This window comes from Podarcis tiliguerta, assembly GCF_965153285.1.
Source record: "Podarcis tiliguerta genome assembly, chromosome: Z".
Classification (NCBI taxonomy): Eukaryota; Metazoa; Chordata; class Lepidosauria; order Squamata; family Lacertidae; genus Podarcis; species Podarcis tiliguerta.
The window spans coordinates 7,028,438-7,047,717 of record NC_139553.1 but is presented as its reverse complement, the minus strand read 5'-3'; the positions used below and the strand labels follow the sequence as shown (position 1 = coordinate 7,047,717).

General features: G+C 43.3%; 1 protein-coding gene across 2 annotated transcripts in view; it reads right to left on the bottom strand.

Annotated features, from left to right (window-relative positions):
* ASTN2 (astrotactin 2) overlaps window positions 1-19,280 on the bottom strand; it is a 656,733-nt gene that overhangs the window by 283,307 nt on the left and 354,146 nt on the right. For both annotated transcript variants that reach the window (XM_083422898.1, XM_083422897.1), the window contains exons 8-10: window positions 18,472-18,556; window positions 17,469-17,543; window positions 14,543-14,680 (exon numbers count right to left, since the gene is read on the bottom strand). In XM_083422898.1, the coding sequence (XP_083279024.1) occupies window positions 14,543-14,680; window positions 17,469-17,543; window positions 18,472-18,556 (298 nt within the window). The remainder of the gene's footprint in view (window positions 1-14,542; window positions 14,681-17,468; window positions 17,544-18,471; window positions 18,557-19,280) is intronic.

Genomic DNA, 19,280 nt, shown 5'->3' with positions numbered 1-19,280 from the left:
CTAAATCTCAGCAAAGCCTCAGCTGATGAGGCCCAAAGTACAGTACTGAACTCCCCTCCTCTGTTTCTTTATCATCCCCCACTCCCTCCCCATCCTGCCATGCTAATTCTCAAACATTTTATCCGGAGTTGCACAATACCAGGTGATTTCCTAAAAGCCTTACCTCTGGGAAATATGAGCTACATCAGGCATAGGCAAGCTCGGCCCTCCAGGTATTTTGGTAATACAAATCCCAACATCCCTGACCACTGGTCCTATTAGCTAGGGATCATGGGGGTTGTAGTCCCAAAACATCTGGAGGGCCGAGTATGCCTGTGCCTGAGCTACACATTCTGGTGCATGTGCATGTGCCTTTGTCTGTTTATAAGTTTTAACTTTTAACTTGGTAGACTGAAATACAAACAAGTAAGCCTAAGGAACAGAGTACCACAACATGGTGTTTAAATTAAAATCAACACACACACACACCTAACCACTATACCTCCCAGTACACTAGGCAAGGGCAACTATGAGACCAGAATGGCCTCTCTTCAGGTCTACTATACAATCATGGCACACAGTTGGGAAAGCCAAGTGGTATTTAGTTGATTTAGAATAATAGAATCTTAGAGTTGGAAGGGAGCTAAGGGTCTTGTAGTCTAACACCCTGCAATGCAGGAATCTGAGCTAAAGCATCCATGGCAGATGGCCATCCAACCTTTGCTTAAAAACCTCCAAGGAAGGAGAGTCCATCACCTCCCGAGAGAGGCAGTTCCACTGCCAAACTGGTCTTACTATCAGAAAATTCTTCCTGGTGTTTAGTCAGAATTTCCTTTCTTGTAACTTTAAGCCATTGACTTGAGTCCGACTCTCAAGAGCTGGAGAAAACAAGCATGCTCCCTTAAAATATTTGAAGATGGCTAGCATATCTCCTTCCAGTCTCCTCTTTTCCAAGCTCCTTCAAGCGCTCCTTCTAAGGCTTAGTTGTGGCTGCCATATTTTGAAGAGCAAAAAAGAGGAAACATTAGCTGGTGCCTGGGGTGGGAGGAGGGGAGCATGTGCATGCAGTGGAGAGGGATGTGGCAAAATTCACGCAAGAAAGAAAGAAAGAAAGAAAGAAAGAAAGAAAGAAAGAAAGATTCTTCCTCCTCTTTGGGGAGTGTGCTGAGTGGTGGGTGGAAGGCAAACAGTGAGGCAAAACGGTGACTTTTATGTAGGAGAAGGAGAGAGAGGGGAAGGAAGGAAGAGAGAGAGCGCGTGCGTGCACACAGACACAAACACACACTGCCACACTTCACCCCACACTCTGTTTCCCCCAGTGGTGTAGCATGCATTCCCAGCACCCAAGTCCTTTGTGCCCCCTAACCTATGGATTATTTTTTAATAGCCACACATATCCAACACACAATGATTCCCCATCCCTAGATCCTCATGTCCTGTAATGCCAGAATGGCCATGAACAGGCAGCAGCTACATAGGAGGCTGCCACTCTGCACATGTTCAGAGGCATCAACTTTCACCACACTTTTCTACTGAAAGCAGTACAACTTAGCAGTTTAAGTAGTAGGACCCAGCTTGTTACATGCAGATCTCCACTGATAAAGCAAATTAATAAATATAACAGTCATCCTCTGCAATTCACTGCAAGTCATTTTGTCATTCCAGTGTTCCTAATGGTCACTAAAAATTGCATCCTTGGGTATAAGGCTTCTTTTATTCCGAAGAATTAATGGGTCAATTTTAGATATATATATATATATATATATATATACATACCCCGAAGGGACTCGGGTGGCGCTGTGGTCTAAACCACAGAGCCTAGGGCTTGCTGATCGGAAGGTTGGCAGTTCGAATCCCCACAATGGGGTGAGCTCCCGTTGCTCAGTCCCTGCTCCTACCAACCTAGCAGTTCAAAAGCACATCAAAGTGCAAGTAGATAAATAGGTACCGCTCAGGCGGGAAGGTAAACGGCGTTTCCATGCGCTGCTCTGGTTCACCAGAAGCGGCTTAGTCATGCTGGCCACATGACCCGGAATCTGTACACCGGCTCCCTCGGCCAATAAAGCGAGATGAGCGCCGCAACCCCAGAGTTGGCCACGACTGGACCTAATGGTCAGGGGTCCCTTTACCTTTACCTTTATACATACCCCACAACCACCTGTGGTAAGGTGGGGGGCGGATCAGGCAGGCAAAGAGGACCAGCCTCACAAAGCAGTGCCAAAAAGCTGCATGGCTGAGTAAGGATTTTTTTCCAGATCTCAGGACATTTTATAACCACAGCATACCGTAGTAAAAAACATGTGCCCCCTTTGCAAGGATGATACTCAACTTTGGGAAGCGTACCACATTTGGGGGAATAATGTCTGGCATATAGCAAACTGATAGCTTGTGGTCCACCAAGACCCCCCAGATCCTTTTCACATGTACTGCTAGTAAGCCAGGTGTCCCCCATTCTATATTTGTGCATCTTGTTTTTTCTGCCTAAGTGAAGAACCTGACATTTGTGCCTATTGAAATTCAGTTTGTTAGCTTGCACTGGTTCTCCAATCTGTTAAGGTCATTTTGAATTCTGATTCTGTCTTTTGCGGCATTAGTTACCCCTCCCAGTTTGGTGTCATCGGCAAATTTGATGAGCGTCTGCAAATAAGGCTGACCATGGATTGGGAGGCCTAAGATTTGAACCCATTTTCATGTGTGCCATGTTTGCCAAATCACTATCTCCAATCCTCACTTCTCCATTTCTAAGATGGAGAGTAAAATGCCCTTTCTCACAGTAACTTTTATTTATTTAATTTATAATAAATAAATATTTTAAAGTCTCCTGTTTACATCACACCTTTTAGGGCCTCAAAGCAGCTTATGTTTATAAAACAGAAAAGCAAACTTCAAAGCATGACAAAACCCAAGAGCACAAGGTAACACAATGCAACTAACCAGCAAAGGGAGAGAGGGAGAATCAAGAGCAGAGTCTACCCTCTGCAATTTTATCCTCACAACTGCTCTTGTGAGGTTGCTTAGGCCAAGGGACAAGCAAAAACCCAAGGTCATCAAAGTGAGCTTCCTAACCAGGTGGGGATTTGAAGCCTGGTCTCCCTGCACTCTAACTACCCTAACTGCATACTTTATTTGTTGTTGTTTTTGTTTAAAAAGAAAACAAAAAAAGGTGATTGGTTGCATAGTATTTTAATCCATTTTAATCACACACACCAAAATTTCAGGTATGTGCTTGAATCACCCCTGCAAAATACTGTCAGCCTCGAAGCACTCACAGACTCTCTTTAAAACTGACAAGAGAACAGAATGCACTGAGAACCCACACACACTCACACACCCAACCTGTTCTTTGGAGTATACCTGCCTAGAAACTAGAGTCTAGCCAAGCCAAGCATAATCTATAATAACAGAGCAAACAGCTGGTTAAAAGGAAAGATTACACAGTCTAGTGGGTCATCAACTGCTTGACCATTTATTAAAGTATCTATTAAACATTTTCTAACAACATTTTCATATTAAAAGACCATATATGTGCAGATTAATATTAAAGTGGAGTAATGCAGAGGCAGTTTATGAGCAGATTCAGATGGATTGTAGGGTGGTATTTTGGCAGAGAGTGAAATGTGTTAGAAGTTTTTAAAGGAAAAGAATATGTATTTGACCCCCACTGCATCCTTCTTTGGTGTCATTTCTATAAGGTGTTGTAAGTCTTCATAGAATTGGTCAATTTCAGTTTCTTCAGAACAAGTGGTTGGTGCATAAACTTGGATTACTGAGATGTTAAAAGGTCTGCCTTGGATTTGTATCAAGATCATTTGTATCATTTTTGAGATTGCATCCCAGTACAGCTTTTGCCACTCTTTTGTTGGCTATGAGGGCCACTCCATTTCTTTTATGGGATTCTTGCCCACAGTAGTAGATGTGATGGTCATCCGAACTGAATTCACCCATTCCTGTCCATTTTAGTTCACTAATGCCCAGGATGTCAATATTTATTCTTGCCATCTCATTTTTGACCACATCCAACTTACCCAGGTTCATGGTTCTTACATTCCAGGTTCCTATGCAATATTTTTCTTTACAGCATTGGGCTTTCCTTTCGCTTCCAGGCATATCCGCAACTGAGCGTCCTTTCGGCTTTGGCCCAGCCGCTTCATCAGCTCTGAATCTACTTGTACTTGTCCTCCGCTCTTCCTCAGTAGCATGTTGGATGCCTTCCGACCTGAGGGGCTCATCTTCCAGCGTCATAACTTTTATATGCCTGTTGTCTTTGTCCATGGAGTTTTCTTGGCAGGGATACTGGAGTGGCTTGCCGGTTCCTGCTCCAGGTGGATCACGTTTGGTCAAAACTCTCCACTATGACCTGTCCATCTTGGGTGGCCCTGCACAGCATAGCTTATAGCTTCTCTGAGTTATTCAAGCCCCTTCGCCATGGCAAGGCAGTGATCCATGAAGGGGTCTCCTTACATACAGAGCTGTAATTCTATAAAACAAGAATAGGGGGCCCTGTGGCCCTCCAGGTGTTGTTGGAATGTCATCATTCTTGAGCACTGGGCCATGCTGGGTGAAGCTGATGGGAGTTGGAGTGCAACAACAACTAGAGGCCTACAGAATCCCTAACCCTGGCACAAAATGTTTCTACCCTAACAAAAGGAGACTTTTTGCAATGTGGGTGGATACGTCCCACTTGTGGGATATGTCCCATCAGTACTTGCTACTTATTGCCAATTCAGTTTGTAAAACCTAAAGTTGTTGCAGTTGATCAAAAGTTTTATTTAAAACAAAACAAAGCACATCTGTCAGCTAAGATCTTGGTATGTTAAATTTTGGGATGAAGCAATCGTGATTAAATGCCAGAGTGTATTCAGACTAATCAGGAAAATGATAAGAAAAAACTAATAATGAAGAGAAGTGGGAATTGTTTAGAACACCTTAGAATGCCACATGGTTCATTATTAGGCGTAATCACTTCCCTTTGCTATGAAGCGCCTGTTGTATTATTTGATAATTCAGAATTATGTATTTTGGCAGTCTCTTCGATTGTTAAATGCACATGTGTGCACACAAACACCCATATATATCCACTCAAAATATTTATATTTATGATTTTCAGAGGGGTGGCCATGTTAGTCCATGGCAGCATTAACAATAAAGAGAACTGTGGCTGAGGAACTTTAAAGACTAGGAAATTAATTATGGGATGAAATCTCATAGGCTGCAGCCCATTTCATCAGATGTGTACAAAAAGGCATGTGCAGAAGTTAACACACACTCTTCAGTTAAACCTAAAGGCTAGGCTAAAGCTTCCTGCAGCCAATCGGAAGCCGTGCCTTGCTTTCTGAACATTTTAGAAGTTGAACGAACTTCTGGAACGGATTCCAATCGACTTCCGAGGTACAACTGTATTTGGTAAAAATTGGTGTTCAAATGAGGTATGGTGGTGAGTTAGAAGTCTCTTATTAGCTTCCATGCTGAAAGAGATACCGGTAGCTGTGTGGGGTTTATGGTGGCTGAGAAGTTTTCCAGCTGCCAGAAAATTCATTCCAGGGTCAGGAGTGAAACATGTGGTCATCCTCTTGAAGTTTTCTAAGAGCTGTGTCTCACAGGAGGGTCCGGAAGACAGCAAGTCTGGGACCCTGGGTGAGCAGAACAGCTCTGAAGCCAAGAAAATTAAAACCTTGCCCAAACTACACAACAGCCTGCTATGGACACTTGGCTTGCAACACATTATTTTCTTAGCTATAGAATGAATTGAGGAAGAAATAGAAAAATAATTCTTTATAAAAAGCACACAAATAAGAGATAAGAGATCTGTGGACAGCTTAAAACGACAATCCTACAGGCTGGAATCTTTCTCAAGAAGCATTAAAGGATCTATTGCCATTAAAGATATCAACAGACTATGACTCTTTATTGTCTGTAATTTAAGTTGTACATCTTCTGCAAGTCCGTAAGTCTTCATCTCTTTGTGGAACTTACAGCTGCGTTATAAATCCTTAAGGGGGAGGGAGAGGTAGTAAATGAGGATTGATCAGAATATCTCACTGATCCTAGAAGATCCTTTGCAAGTGTTGCTTAATGAGCAGCGAGTGGCATTGCAATCTGAATTCTGAGAAGTAATCCGAGAAGTAAAGGAAGAATTCAACAGAAAGATTAGCTTGTTGATTAGAAAAATAGGAGAAGTGGAATCTGCAGACGACAGAGAGGGGCCATTTTTGCCTCATCATGTTGAATCTGCAGACCCTGTGCTCAAAATATTTCTGATGCTCAGAGAAAAATGAACAGCTAATAGATGAATAAATTGAATTACAAGAGGTGTTAGTGACAAGGCAAGACACGTTTTCTCCTGCCAGCTGTGACTTTAAGAGGTTGCTTAATGAGATTGCTGGGGGAGTGGATTTACAAATAGAGAAGGCTGCTAATGTACCCAAAGTTAGTTTTCCGAAGAACTGGAAGGGGAGAAGAGAGAAGAATTGAGGAAAATGGACTGTTGATTAGTATGACACTGAGATATGTTGGAACCCTTAAAATAAAAACATCACAAAGAACTGGAAAAATATTAAATTAGGCCATCAGAAGATAAAAATTAAAGAAGAGGCATACTGGACTTCTGGAGTGAAAAAGAATTAGAGCATCAGTCTGCTTGTTTGTTTAATAGGAATAAATGCAAGGTCTGAGAAGAACAAGTCCATACAAGGACTGCACTCCATGCCCACCAATCAGGGGAGCAAAAGCGGGTAGGACAAGGTTCAGCTGACTTGAATACCCAATTGTTGTCCTATTTGGCTTGGAGAAGCAGCTTAGCTCAGTTGTCAGTTGGTCAATTAACACTACCCAGATATCTGTTCAAAGTCAAACTCTGATAAAAATGCAAGGTCCAACAAATTCCTCCATTGCCTTACTGACAATATCATTTCCCAGAAGACAGAAGAAGCAACAAGGAGATCATCTGTCTTGGGCCTAGTCCTCACAAATGGGAAGGAACTGATCAACAAAGTACTGAGAACCTTCAGAGGAAGTGATCATGTGCTCTTGGGTTTCATTATGCAGAGGTAAGTAAAAGCTGAGTGTAGTCAGACATGCACTCTAGACTTTAAGAAGGCCAATTTCAAAAAATCTTAAGGAGCTACTGGGTGAGATCCCATGGTCAGAAATATTCAAAGAGCAGGTAGCTCAAGATGGTGGGAGTTTCTTAAAGGTGAAAGATTGAAGGTACAAATGCAGACAATTTTAACAAGAGAGCATGAGACATCTAAAAACATCTGTGTGGTTGCATAAGAAGCTTACAGATAACCTAAGATTTAAGAAGGACATGTATAAGAAATGGAAAAGAGAAAGTACCTGTGAAAGGATCTAGGGGTCTTGGTGGACCACAAACTTAACATGAGTCAACAGGCTGATGCAGCAGCAAAAAACCCCAACTAAGGCCATTTTAGGCTGCATCAACAGAAATATAGTGTCCCAATCGAGGGAAGTAATAGTCCCACTCTATTCTGCCTTGGTCAGACCACACCTGGAATACTGTGTCAAATTCTGGCACCACAATTTAAGAAGGCTGTTGACAAGCTGGAACATGTGCAGAGGAGGGCAACCAAGATGATCAAGGGTCTGGAAACTAAGCCTTACGAGGAGTGCTTGAAGGAGCTGGGTAAGTTTAGCCTGGAAAAGAGGAGCCTGGGAAAATATATGATAGCCCTCTTCAAATATCTTAAGTGCTGCCATATAGAAGAGGGAGCATGCTTGTTTTCTCCTGCTCTAGAGGGCAAGACTCAAGGCAATGGCTTCAAGTTGCAAGAAAGGAGATTCCAACTAAACATTCAGAAAAACTTTCTGACAGTAAGAGCTGTTTAGCAGTGGAACAGACTCACAAGAGGTGGTAGACTCTCCTTCTTTGGAGGTATTTAAGCAGAGGTTGGATGGCCATCTATCATGGATGCTTTAGCAGAGTTTCATGCACTGCAGGGGGTTGGACTAGATGACCCTCAGTGCCCTAATTGTAGAATTCTATGATTCTATGATTCAATCTTCTCTGCTTGCTTACATGCCTGGCTTATGCCACAAACTGTATGAACACAATTCATGCCACTTTACTGTTGTATACATTACTGAGCACATTGACAGTGCCAATTAAATATTCAATTATATCCACAAGCACTACAGTACCAATGCTGGGCAAGTTCTACCATTTCGCTGGAAGGTATTTTCCTGATCTACGGACTTATACCAAGGTAATCACTATGGCTTACAGCAAAGGCCAGGAAACTGTAATCTCCCCAGCATGGGACATTTATCTCTGGTGATGACAGCACCACTGTGACGTGAAGCGATGTCCGGCAATGCAATGATCAATTTGCTCCATCATGTTAAATCTGCCATTCATCACTGGTGCCTGCTGTCAGGAGTGCAGGGATGCCTTTATCGGAGGCGGTTGATGCTGTTATTGACAGAGCAATAGACTTTGAAGGGAGCTCCCTCTACGGTTCAATGTAACCATTGATTAAAGGGTCTGATAAAGGACTTGCTCAAAGCTAAGCCATTTTCTTTCAGTGGCACTAGAAGCAAAAAAAAAAAAAAAAAAAAAAGGGTTGTGCAGGAAGCTACTCTTTCAGACAGGTGTACAAAATGTCCCGAAGCCAAAAGGTGGCATTACAAAGTTCTAAAAGCACTGGCAATCATTTTCTAGCACTCTAAATTATGAGATCTTCAGAAGAGGCTCTCCTCTTTAAGCCCTCTTTCACTGCGAAGATCACATGGGCAGCAACTGGAGGCACAAGTCTTTATCTATGGCTGCATCCCAACTATGGAAATCTCTCCCAAGCTTTTTCCCCCTGGAAGCACCATTGCTCTATTTTAGGAATGAAGCTGGTGGTTAATTCAATTTACCTATTGCTTTCTATCTCACTTTCTCTTTAATACTTTCTTTAAGTGCTGCCTTAGTTCAGAAGATCTTTTACATCTGATGCCCTTTTAAAATGTGGGGTTTTTTGGAGGGGAGTTATTGGGTTGTTGTTGTTTTTATTTTGATCATTTATTTTGTGGTTTTCTATTTTGATTTTATTCTGTGAACTGCCCTGAGACCTGCGAGTATAGGACAGTATATAAATTCTAATCATAATCATAATAAGTAGTAGTGGTGGTCTTTCTTTCTTTCTTTCTTTCTTTCTTTCTTTCTTTCTTTCTTTCTTAATTTCTTTCTTTCATTCTTTTATAGATGTGATTGAAATCCGCCAAGGAAAACAGGTAGTTGCCTTAAAATGAGTTGATTTGTCTGACAGTCTAGTACTGCCTTCTCTGACGGATAGCAACTCTCCAGGATCTCAGGGCAAGGTTTTTCCCGTCATCTACTATCTGATCCTTTTGATGGGAAGGTTTGGACCTGTGACCACCTGTTTGCAAAGCATGTGCTCTGTCACTGAGCAATAGCCCCTCCCTGAAAGATGGTAGGGAGGCAGTGTGGTATTCAATTATTCACAAGCGGGGGTGGGGGTGTGATAGGCAAATTGTTTTACACCATTGTGATATTTTACCCTCACGAGAATTCTTGAGGTAGATAGCTATTGCTCCCATTTTAAGGAGAACAGAGTCTGAAAGACATTTACTTGTCTCCAGGGATCTGCAACAAGATCCTGTCCAAGTCTGAGTTTGAATCATGCCACCAGATCGAAATATCCAAAGACCCTCTGGCAAAGTCAATTTTAAGGAGGGCATGTTTAAAGGGCATCAGAGCTAATCTACGCACCCTACCACCAATCAGCATATTTTCCCTTCCAATGGAGGGGGGGGGCGTGTAATGCCAGAGACCATGCAATGAACCAAAAGCAAGTGAGTTCACTCTAGAGGAAAAAAGTAAGATGAATCTGCAGCAAGCTAAAGAGAAAACACCCTTCCAGCTGATCCTCCCGTCAAAGCTCCTCTAGAGCATGCCAGGCAAGTGCAGGGCCTTTCTATCTCTCCACAGTTACTATAACGATAGAGCCATAAGTCATGTCACCACAACAGCTAAGGCTCTGGCTCCTGTGATTTATGTCTGCAGATGCTAAGAATTAAATAAATAATATTACAGAAACATTGTCTTTTTAGAACTGGTGGCAGAGCAAGTAGCCCTCAAGTTCCCAATGTGTAACGTGAGAATAAGAGGGCAAAGTGAGCAAATGCAACAGGCTTTGAAGCAGTAAGGCAGAAAATGCAAAAGATTCCTTAACTCTTTAAAAAAAGAAGAAGAAATTTTGTAGGGGATTCAGGTATCCCCCCCCCCCCCGAGTTTCCCTTCACAGGGATGGAGAGAAAGCCATTCAGTTTTCATTTCCATGCAGACTTGCCTAATTCACAATAAGCAACATGGTGTGCAGCTTATCTCTGGAAACATTGAGCTTCTCCACATTGTGTCATGCAGTTCTCCAACCCAAAGATGTGCACAGATATGCATAAATTAATGAAAATAATGTACAAAGCTACGAGAAAGATGTATCGGGAAATACCCTAAGCACACCGCTTCCCTAGCACATGTGCAGAATGGATCTTAAGTAACCATACACCCTCCACTATCTCTTCTGCACACAGTTTAGTGTTCCTGCAATGAACAGACACTAGTAATTAGTCCTGGTTTGCATGTCATGGTAACCCAAATCACGGTGTACTGTTATTGCATAAATATGCTGGTTTCTGGAGGGAGCTTGCACATTCTTTGCTGCTGCTTCCTGGGCTTTCTAGGTTGCTGCAGGACTGTAGCTAAGCCAAATTTTAACTTGACATTTTGTCTGAACCTGGAATTGTGCTTAAGACATGTAATTATTCCAATTCACGAAGTCTCAATAATCCAAACAATCCTACACACAAACACCCTTTATAAATACCATCATCTCTAGAAAGCAGAATGCTTTTCTGAACCAGCACACAAAAGCAGATCAGCATCCCCCCCACCACACATATCTGCTGCACTCAAGACACCTTCATTAAGATAGAAGGGTCATGCTGAGACCTTCACCCTGAGAGCTATAAAGAACTTAAGTATTTTCACAATGCAGGTGCTTGACAATTTTCCTCCATTAAGCTCTTAGCAAAGCATGACCTTCAGGCAAAGGTGTCAGGCTAATAAGAGGCCTAGAGGAATATGGTGTGCTCACAGGTAAGGGCTGGGGGTGGGGATGCTAGATGCCTACAGAGGAGGAGAGAGGAATGCCCTGGCGGCCTTGCTGCTAAGGCAACATGTCATAACATGGTCAGTAGAGAATCCAGTTCAATGGCAGGTATAAAATAAGTCTGGGAAACAAAGCCAGGCTGTGCTCCAAGGAACCTCGCAAGCAGGTCTTGTATTCCAATGGATATCAGAGAAAAGAAGATCCCTGCCAGAGAGAGTGAAAGATCAGCCTGGGACAACAACTTGTACAGAGCTTACATCAGGCTTCCCCAGCCTGCTGCCTTACAGATGTCATTGATCTGGGGTGTGGGTGACAGTCTTCTGGCTTGCCAAACCTACTACACTGTTGTTGCTTTCCTAGAAACCCTAAGATCCGCCAACCAGTGCCAAGTGCAAAAGATACCAGGTTAGAATGAAAGAACAGGTACATCTGAGCACATTCTAAGCCGGTAATTTTGCTTTCAGTAATTTTTGTGTGCAGGCCTTTCACACAAAAGTTCACTTCTGCTAGATTTCTTCCTTTCAGTATCCTGGTTTACACAGTGGGGTGGAAGTGTATATATATATATATATTCCTGCCTTTAAAGAATTGGGAGCAAGAAACCCTTGCTGATCTTCTGCTTGTCATACATCTACCAGTAGATCCTGATCCACCTTCTGACCAACCTAAATATAGACTCAAGCTACCATCAGCCCCAGCCTGCCAGGTCATGGGTCAGGAATGATGGATCTGGTGGGCACCATGTTGGCTACCCCCACCCCCATTATAGATGTTCAACAATATCTGCAATTTTTGTTTGAGGAAGGAATAATCTGAAGATAACAATCTAAATTGTTTCAGGAAAGTACTATCTGTACTCATCAGGAGCAGCTGAGGACACTTTTGTCTCAACAAACTTTCCTAGCTAGGTGAAATGGTCTCCTCTGCCTTAGGTGTTAATTCTCTATTGTTTTAAAACCTATTTTCAGTTGCTTTTGTACTGCTTATAAATCCATTTTAGCTGTTTTTATGAAGTATCTGCAAATTGCCTTAGGCACTTATGTAAGAAGTGCTTTAATAATAACAATATAATGAAGAAAATGGTGAAGGAGGGGGTAAAAACTGAGGAGGGAAGAGATAAACTTTTGGCTGTTTCTTGCAATGTGAACAAAACACAGAGACCCAGCTCTTAATTCTAGACTAACATCTCCACAGCAGCTTATGCAGCTGTGATCAAGATTACTTTCAAGTAAAAAGATATGGAGAAATCATTGAATGCTACACCAATTCCGTCTTTCAGGCTGAGCTCCACCTGAGAAGAGCTCAGGTTTGAATACAGACACAATAGATCACTCTTTGGTTCCCAATGTATTTGTGGAGCCTTCCATAATTCAACATCAAATATTTATTACCACATTTATTAAATGTTAAATAATTTAACATCTGCTGTGTGTCACCAAGGTGTTCAGTTAACTATTTCCCCTTTGTTGCATCTGAGTCTCCAGTTTTTTCACATCTTGTATTCTAAAGTTGTGGTTCTCTTCTTGAGAGGCACAACCACACACCTTCTGCAGCTCTCTCATATTCCTGTCTCTACTGTTGTTGTTTTCCTTATGGGCAAGATTAACCACCTGCCAATGAGTATTTAAATAGTCCCCCCCCAATAGTGTTGAATCTAAATAGTGCGTTATCAATCCAAGTGTTCATCAACTAGCTTTGGACATAGAAGCACAAGTGATGCATTTAATTTTATGCATGGCAAACCAGTTAGCCTATGAGGCAGGACACCATTGCTGTTGTCTGGGAAGTGGGAGCATTTATAATTATTTCTTAACTGGGTAAAAATTTGTAGCCTTGTCTACTACCAAGCCTGCCTAACTTGCAATGGAAAGTAACACCTGAACCTGAATTTGGAGTTTCAAAACAATCCAAATTATGAGTTCTCATATGCAAATTCTAAGAGATTTTCTATGGATGTGGACTGGCATACACACACACACACGTTTAGAAGCAAGCTCTTGTGCATAACTTAGCTCACTATCATAATTATGGAGCCATTTTATTAATCCCTCGTAACCTCTTCCCAGAGCACAGTTGTGAACAGCACTGATTCGCTGTCCCTTATGTCAATCATGAAACAACCTTCACTCCCTCTTGGAGCAGTTTTTCAACAACAACAAAGGGAAATAATACCATATTGCCCTGAATATAAGCCTCACTTTTTCACCAAACTCTGGCCGTGAAAAGTTAAAGCGTGGCTTATATTCGCGACCTTACAGTATGCAGCCAGGAGCGTGGGGCAAACAGCCCCAGGAGTGCAGCAAAGCAGTGCCTGCCCTGTTCATGGTCCCCCGTCCTCTCCCCCAAGGCCGGGAAAGGAGAGAGTGAGGAAGGGGAAAGGCCACCGGCAATGCAACGTGGCTCCCCCCGCCCCCCAGTATGCAGCCAGGAGCAGTGAGGAATGGAGCGGCTTATATTCTGAGTTTCTTTCTTTCTTTCTTTCTTTCTTTCTTTCTTTCTTTCTTTCTTTCTTTCTTTCCTTCCTTCCTTCCTTCCTTCCTTCCTTCCTTCCTCTTCCCCCTCCAATTTTAAAGGTGCAGCTTATATTCGGGCCAATACGGTTATAATCTGAACTATTTATAATTTAAAATATACAGATGCCAAGGAAAGGTTTGATGAGCTAACCATGCACATCACCTGAATAGGAAAATAACAGTATTTGATATAAGGATAGCAAAAGCATTTAGAGCAGGATTGATATTATCTGAAGAGCCAAAGTGCTTGCTTGAAACAGGGGAGGGGGCAGCAGCACAGAGCTCACACCACAGCAAAAATAACCTTTAAATTTATTTTTTATTTTATTATTAAATTTATATTATGCCATTCTTCCCAAAGGAGCCCTGGACAGCAAAGACACAAGTGATAAAACAATCAAAACATCAAAAACAATTTCACTGCAGAAGCAGTAGGGGGAAATATTTTTACTTATAAGGCTTGTTGAAAAACTGAAGTCTTCAGTCAGTGCCAGAATTATAACACAGACAGTGCCTGTCTAATATTTAATGGCAGGGAATTCCCAAAGGGAAACGGCCACCACCCTAAGGGCCCCGATGCATGGTAAGACAGTATCTGCAGGAAGCCCTCTTTGTTTAAATATTATCAGATGTGTCTGTGCACAACCCAGGCTCTCTAGCCTGGAGTACAACTGCAGAAAAGCCAAGAGAAAAACAACACATCTCCCATCTCTACAAAGGAATAAGTTCGTATCACTATAAATATCAAGGGTATCGTTAACAGCATAATATGGGGGCTCTTCAGGTAAATCAGCATGTGTCCCAGGCAGAGAGAGACGCCTAGGTAGAGGTTTCACTGCAACAGCTCACTCCATTTTAGAAACCTAAATGGGTACTGTGACCTTCCCTCATCCACAGTGCAGGGAGTATCATCCTTACCTGACATCTGATGGATCTTCGGTCACCAGGACATCTGTTTTGCAGCTGGCCAGCGGATTTATAGAAAGCTCCACCGGAGGAACCACAAAGCTCTTGCTAACAGGCAGCCAGAGACCCTGGCCTAGGCTGTAGGTGGACCTTCAAAAAAGAGCAGAAGATGAGAATGGTGCCTACATTCTCTACATTCTACACAGACTCTGGTTGCTCTAGTTCCCAAACTTGGTGCTCTTTTTAACACAGAATACTTGAGCTTTTTGCTACTTGCAAATTAATTACTGACAGAAGTGCTGAACCTTATAGACTTGTTTGTTCCTTAAGATTTCATGGTGGCTGGTGACCACTGGTACTAGTAGGGTGGAAGACAGGGAGGGTAACAAACAGTAGGTGGACCCAGAGAAAAAGACCACCAGAGCCAACTAATTCTGGTTTTGTCCCCACCCTCTTCCTCCCTGCTGAGTTCTGCAAGAGGTAACCCTGAGATGGAGGGGGAAGCTGACAGGTTCCTGGACTGGTTGGAAGGAAGAAGGCAGGCAAGATGGTGAGTCAGCATCCCATTTGCACAGACAATCTTCTAACAGAATACGGAATTTATCCATCTCAGGGCCACTTCATAGGGCTTTCTTAGTGGTGTTCCTGAAATCATGGAAAGACTTTGCCTTTTGAGGTTCATTTTAAAGACTCATTTATTTATATCTTTTTTATAATTAATATATTTTATAGGTCGCTGGCATTCACTGCCTACCTTGTAACTTGTGTTTTGTTCCCTGTCCTGAGAAGCAGCAGTAATCATTAGGGATGGAGGAAAATATGAACAGGTCCACCTACACCAGGGGTTGGCAAACTAAGGCCCAGGGGCTGGATGTGCCCCCCCCCCCAGGCTCGTCAATCCTGCTCGCAGACCCTGCCGCCTGCTCGGTCAGTCCCCGCCCTCTGCGGATGCCTGGGTGGGCGGCGATGCTGGTGCAGCTTCGGATTGGCTGCAGGAAGCTCCTGCAGCCAATCCAAAGCCGCGGACGGCTCTGGGTGGGTGACGACACTGGTGCGGCTTCGGATTGGCTGCAGCCAGTCTGAAACCTCGCTGCCCACGCACTGAGGTAAACCCAGCATGGCCATGGACGGAGAGGCCGGCGGGCAGGCGGCAAGTCTCAGCTGTGCCATGGGCATCATGACGAGCGCGTCATGGGGCTTCAGCCAGAGCTTGGCGTGCCTGCTGGCCCCACACCTGGTGCCCGGCTTGATGCTGCTGCTGGTGGCACGCTTGGCAGCCGCACTGAAGCACCTGGAGAGCGAGCTGCGCGCCACCTGCCCGGCGCCCCGCATGTGCTGCCTGCCCACCGACCTGGCCTCGGACAACGGGCTGCAGCACATGGTGCACACCTCCTGGTAGCTCCACGGGGATGGGCCAATGGAGTGGCTGCTGCTCGCTGACAACGCCGGTGAGCAGGCGCCACCGAGACGTGCTCCTGAGCACATGCAGAGTGCATTCCTCCTCCAGGCCTGGTGACAGCTGCAGGACCAGCTTGCAGGGTATTTATGTTTTTCAAAATATAGTCCGGCCCCCCACAAGGTCTGAGGGACAGAGGACTGGCCCCCTGATGAAAAAGTTTGCTGACCCCTGACCTACACTATGGTGTCTGTTGTGCTGGAATATTTTATGCAATCAAGAGGAGAATCACATGGTTTGCTTTTTTAATAACATTATTTACCTCAACTCAATTGGTTCCCAGAAGAGCTTTCTAGGCAGATTACATTTTTTTTTAAAATGAACGAAAAGCTAACAGTCAGGGACAGCAAAAAGGCAATTTTGCAACAGGGAAAACAAAAGCTGAACCCACAAGCTTTGGTGAAACGGAAGAGGATTTATTAAACTCCAACAAACTAAAATATAGAGGACCCATCAAATTTCCCAAAGTACTGGATTCCCACAACCCAGATGCCACAACTGAAAAGGCCTTGTCATAAGTCCCTGTCAGCCAAACGCTGATGGCAATGAGAGCAAGTAAGTGGGCTCTAACCTGATGCACAAAGAAATATAAATTCTGCTTCTTGGCTGGCAAACCACCTCAAAATTTTCTCTCAGGAGCTGGTGTAGTGGGCTTTAGTGCTCTGGCGTAAAGAATCAGACAGGGCCAGACCCAGCCAGATGCATCTGAAAGGGATTCATTGTTCCCCTTATTTCTATTATTATTATTATTATTATTATTATTATTACCTATTAGTCACTTTTTAACAACTAGAAGCACATTTTAACAAGTGCATACATTAAAACCAACCTCTGGAGTAGTATGGGAATAAGCAGACATAGGGCATCCTTCACATAAGTAAAACACCTGGCTGCAGTTAAATAAAGAAATGCTACCACACAGTTAAAATGGCCCCATCTAGCATTGTTAATAGGGTGAGCTGAATAGTTTAAACACCGAGAAAATTAGTCATGTTGCCTGGCTCTCATCTTTAGTGAGAGAGTCTGTCAATTGTAGCCAGGAAGGGAACCTAGTTGAAACATCCTGAAATGCACAAGAAGAATAACATGTTGGAGGGTTTTTTTTTCCACTGGTGGCAGATGACAGAGACTGTGACACCATGAGACCGGTGTAAAACCAAATAAAATAAAGGTTTTATTACAAAACAACAAACAACAAAGCTTGTGGGTGTTTTTCCTGCAAGCAGGGTTCAAACTGCAGCTTTTCTCCTTTTGTAGTCATGGCCAGCTGCACCCAATCAGCCCAGAGCTTACAGAAACTGTTCTTAAAGGTACAAACATCTTTGCTGTTTCTGTGTAGAATGTTTCTTTCCCAACATAACATGCCAAGATAACAACTTCTTGGTTCTGATTGTGTAAATAAGTTCTGACAGAATGAAACAAAAACTGGCTGGCAGCTCCCATATCTGCCAAAAGTCCATTTGAAGAGGTTGCATGACTCACCGGAGTATTTTTTCAGGTGCTTGTTCTCCTGTAACCAAGTCATAGCCCCTTTCCAGTGTTGTATATGGCCAAGGCCTGAAAGATATGGAAAAAGAAGAATCTCATGAAACCAGGAAAGGAGAGAACCTGTTAGCAGAGAGGTAGCATTTATTTTATTTATATGCTACATTTTAGAGTGTAGCCTCACAATGTGACACACAAATCAAGTGTAGGAATGCAAGAAGCTGCGTCATAACAAGCCATAACGTTGGTTCTTTCTCTACAATAGGGATGGGGGACCTTCTCCAATCCATGGGCCACGCTTCATGGGGACTTGGTCCGGAAGCAAAAAATGGACATAGCAATAAATACAGAACTTTACATTTGTATAGTGGGATGGTTTCTGGACACACACACATACATCCCTCTCTATACTACATCCGGACAAGCAAGAGGCATTATCAGAGTGCAAGGACACATCCCAGGTGGGCAAAAACTCTCAAGGAGGGGACAGAGCTCAGTCAGTGAGCATATCCTCTCAACATTTCTTGGATGAAAATAGGGACATCCCATTCCATAATGATAATGTTTTCTATTTATATCCCACACAGCCACTCTGAGCAGCTTTCAACATATAAAGAACATAATAAAAAAAAACATTGAAAATAGAAATAAAAACCTTCCCTATACAGGATTGCCTTCGGACAGCTCAGGGATCAGATAAATCCAACGTTTCTCCAATGAAAATAGGGATATCCTAAGGAAAAGTCGGACATTCTGGGATCAAATCAGAAACTGGGATAGCTTCTCTAAATCAGGGTGGTGGGGAAGGGGTGGTGGGGTGGCGTTTGTACCTGCAAGCACCTACTTGGCCAAGGTGGAAAGCAGGAGGCTGGACAGGTTGGGACATTTATGTGGCCCAGCAGGGATCAGTCTGGATGCAACAGGTAGGCCAGTCACCACCACCACCACTACCATTTGCCAGCTTTTATTGCCTTTCCCATTTGGAATACTTTGCACTCACCCTTCACTGTGTCCCCAGTCATTGCGCACACACAAGTGTTGATGCACAGGGTCAGGGCCATAGCCCTCGTGACAGCTGCACTCACCTAGAAAGAGAGAACACATGTTGGAATGCTAAACTCCTAGCAATTGGATGGTTCACCACCTCTCATGAAAGTCTGTTCCACTGTTGAACAGCTCTTACTGTCAGAAAGTTCTTTCTGATGTTGAGTCGGAATCTCCTTGAAGTCATTGGCTTAGGTCTTACCCTCCAGGGCAGAAGAAAACAAGCTTGCGCCACCTTCCATGTGACAGCCCTTAAGATATTTGAAGATGGCTATCATATCTCCTCTCAGTCTCCTTTTTACCAGCCTAAACATACCTAGCAACCTCAACAAGTCCTTGTAAGGCTTGGTTTCCAGACCCTTGATCATCTTGGTTGCCCTCCTCTATACAAATTCCAGTTTGTCAACAACCTTCTTAAATTGTTCAAAGTGGGATATAAGGGCTCATGCAATTCTGAAGATATACTGGACTCTGTTTGTACAAATGAAAGACAAGAAACTAAAGAGTGCATCGAACCATCCTCATGATATGTTATATGTGAATGTTAGTATGGAATGGAACAAAGAACACAGGAAGGTATCACTTGGTCCACTGACTGGCAGCAGCTCCTAAAATGTTTCAAGCAGGGAGTATTTCACAGCGCTACCTAGAGTTGCCAAGGACTGAGCCTGAGAGCTTTTGCATACAAATCAGTTGCTCTACCAATGAGCCATGTCCTTTCTCCTAAAGAGAAACCCAATACACATTCTAACATTCTGAAACACA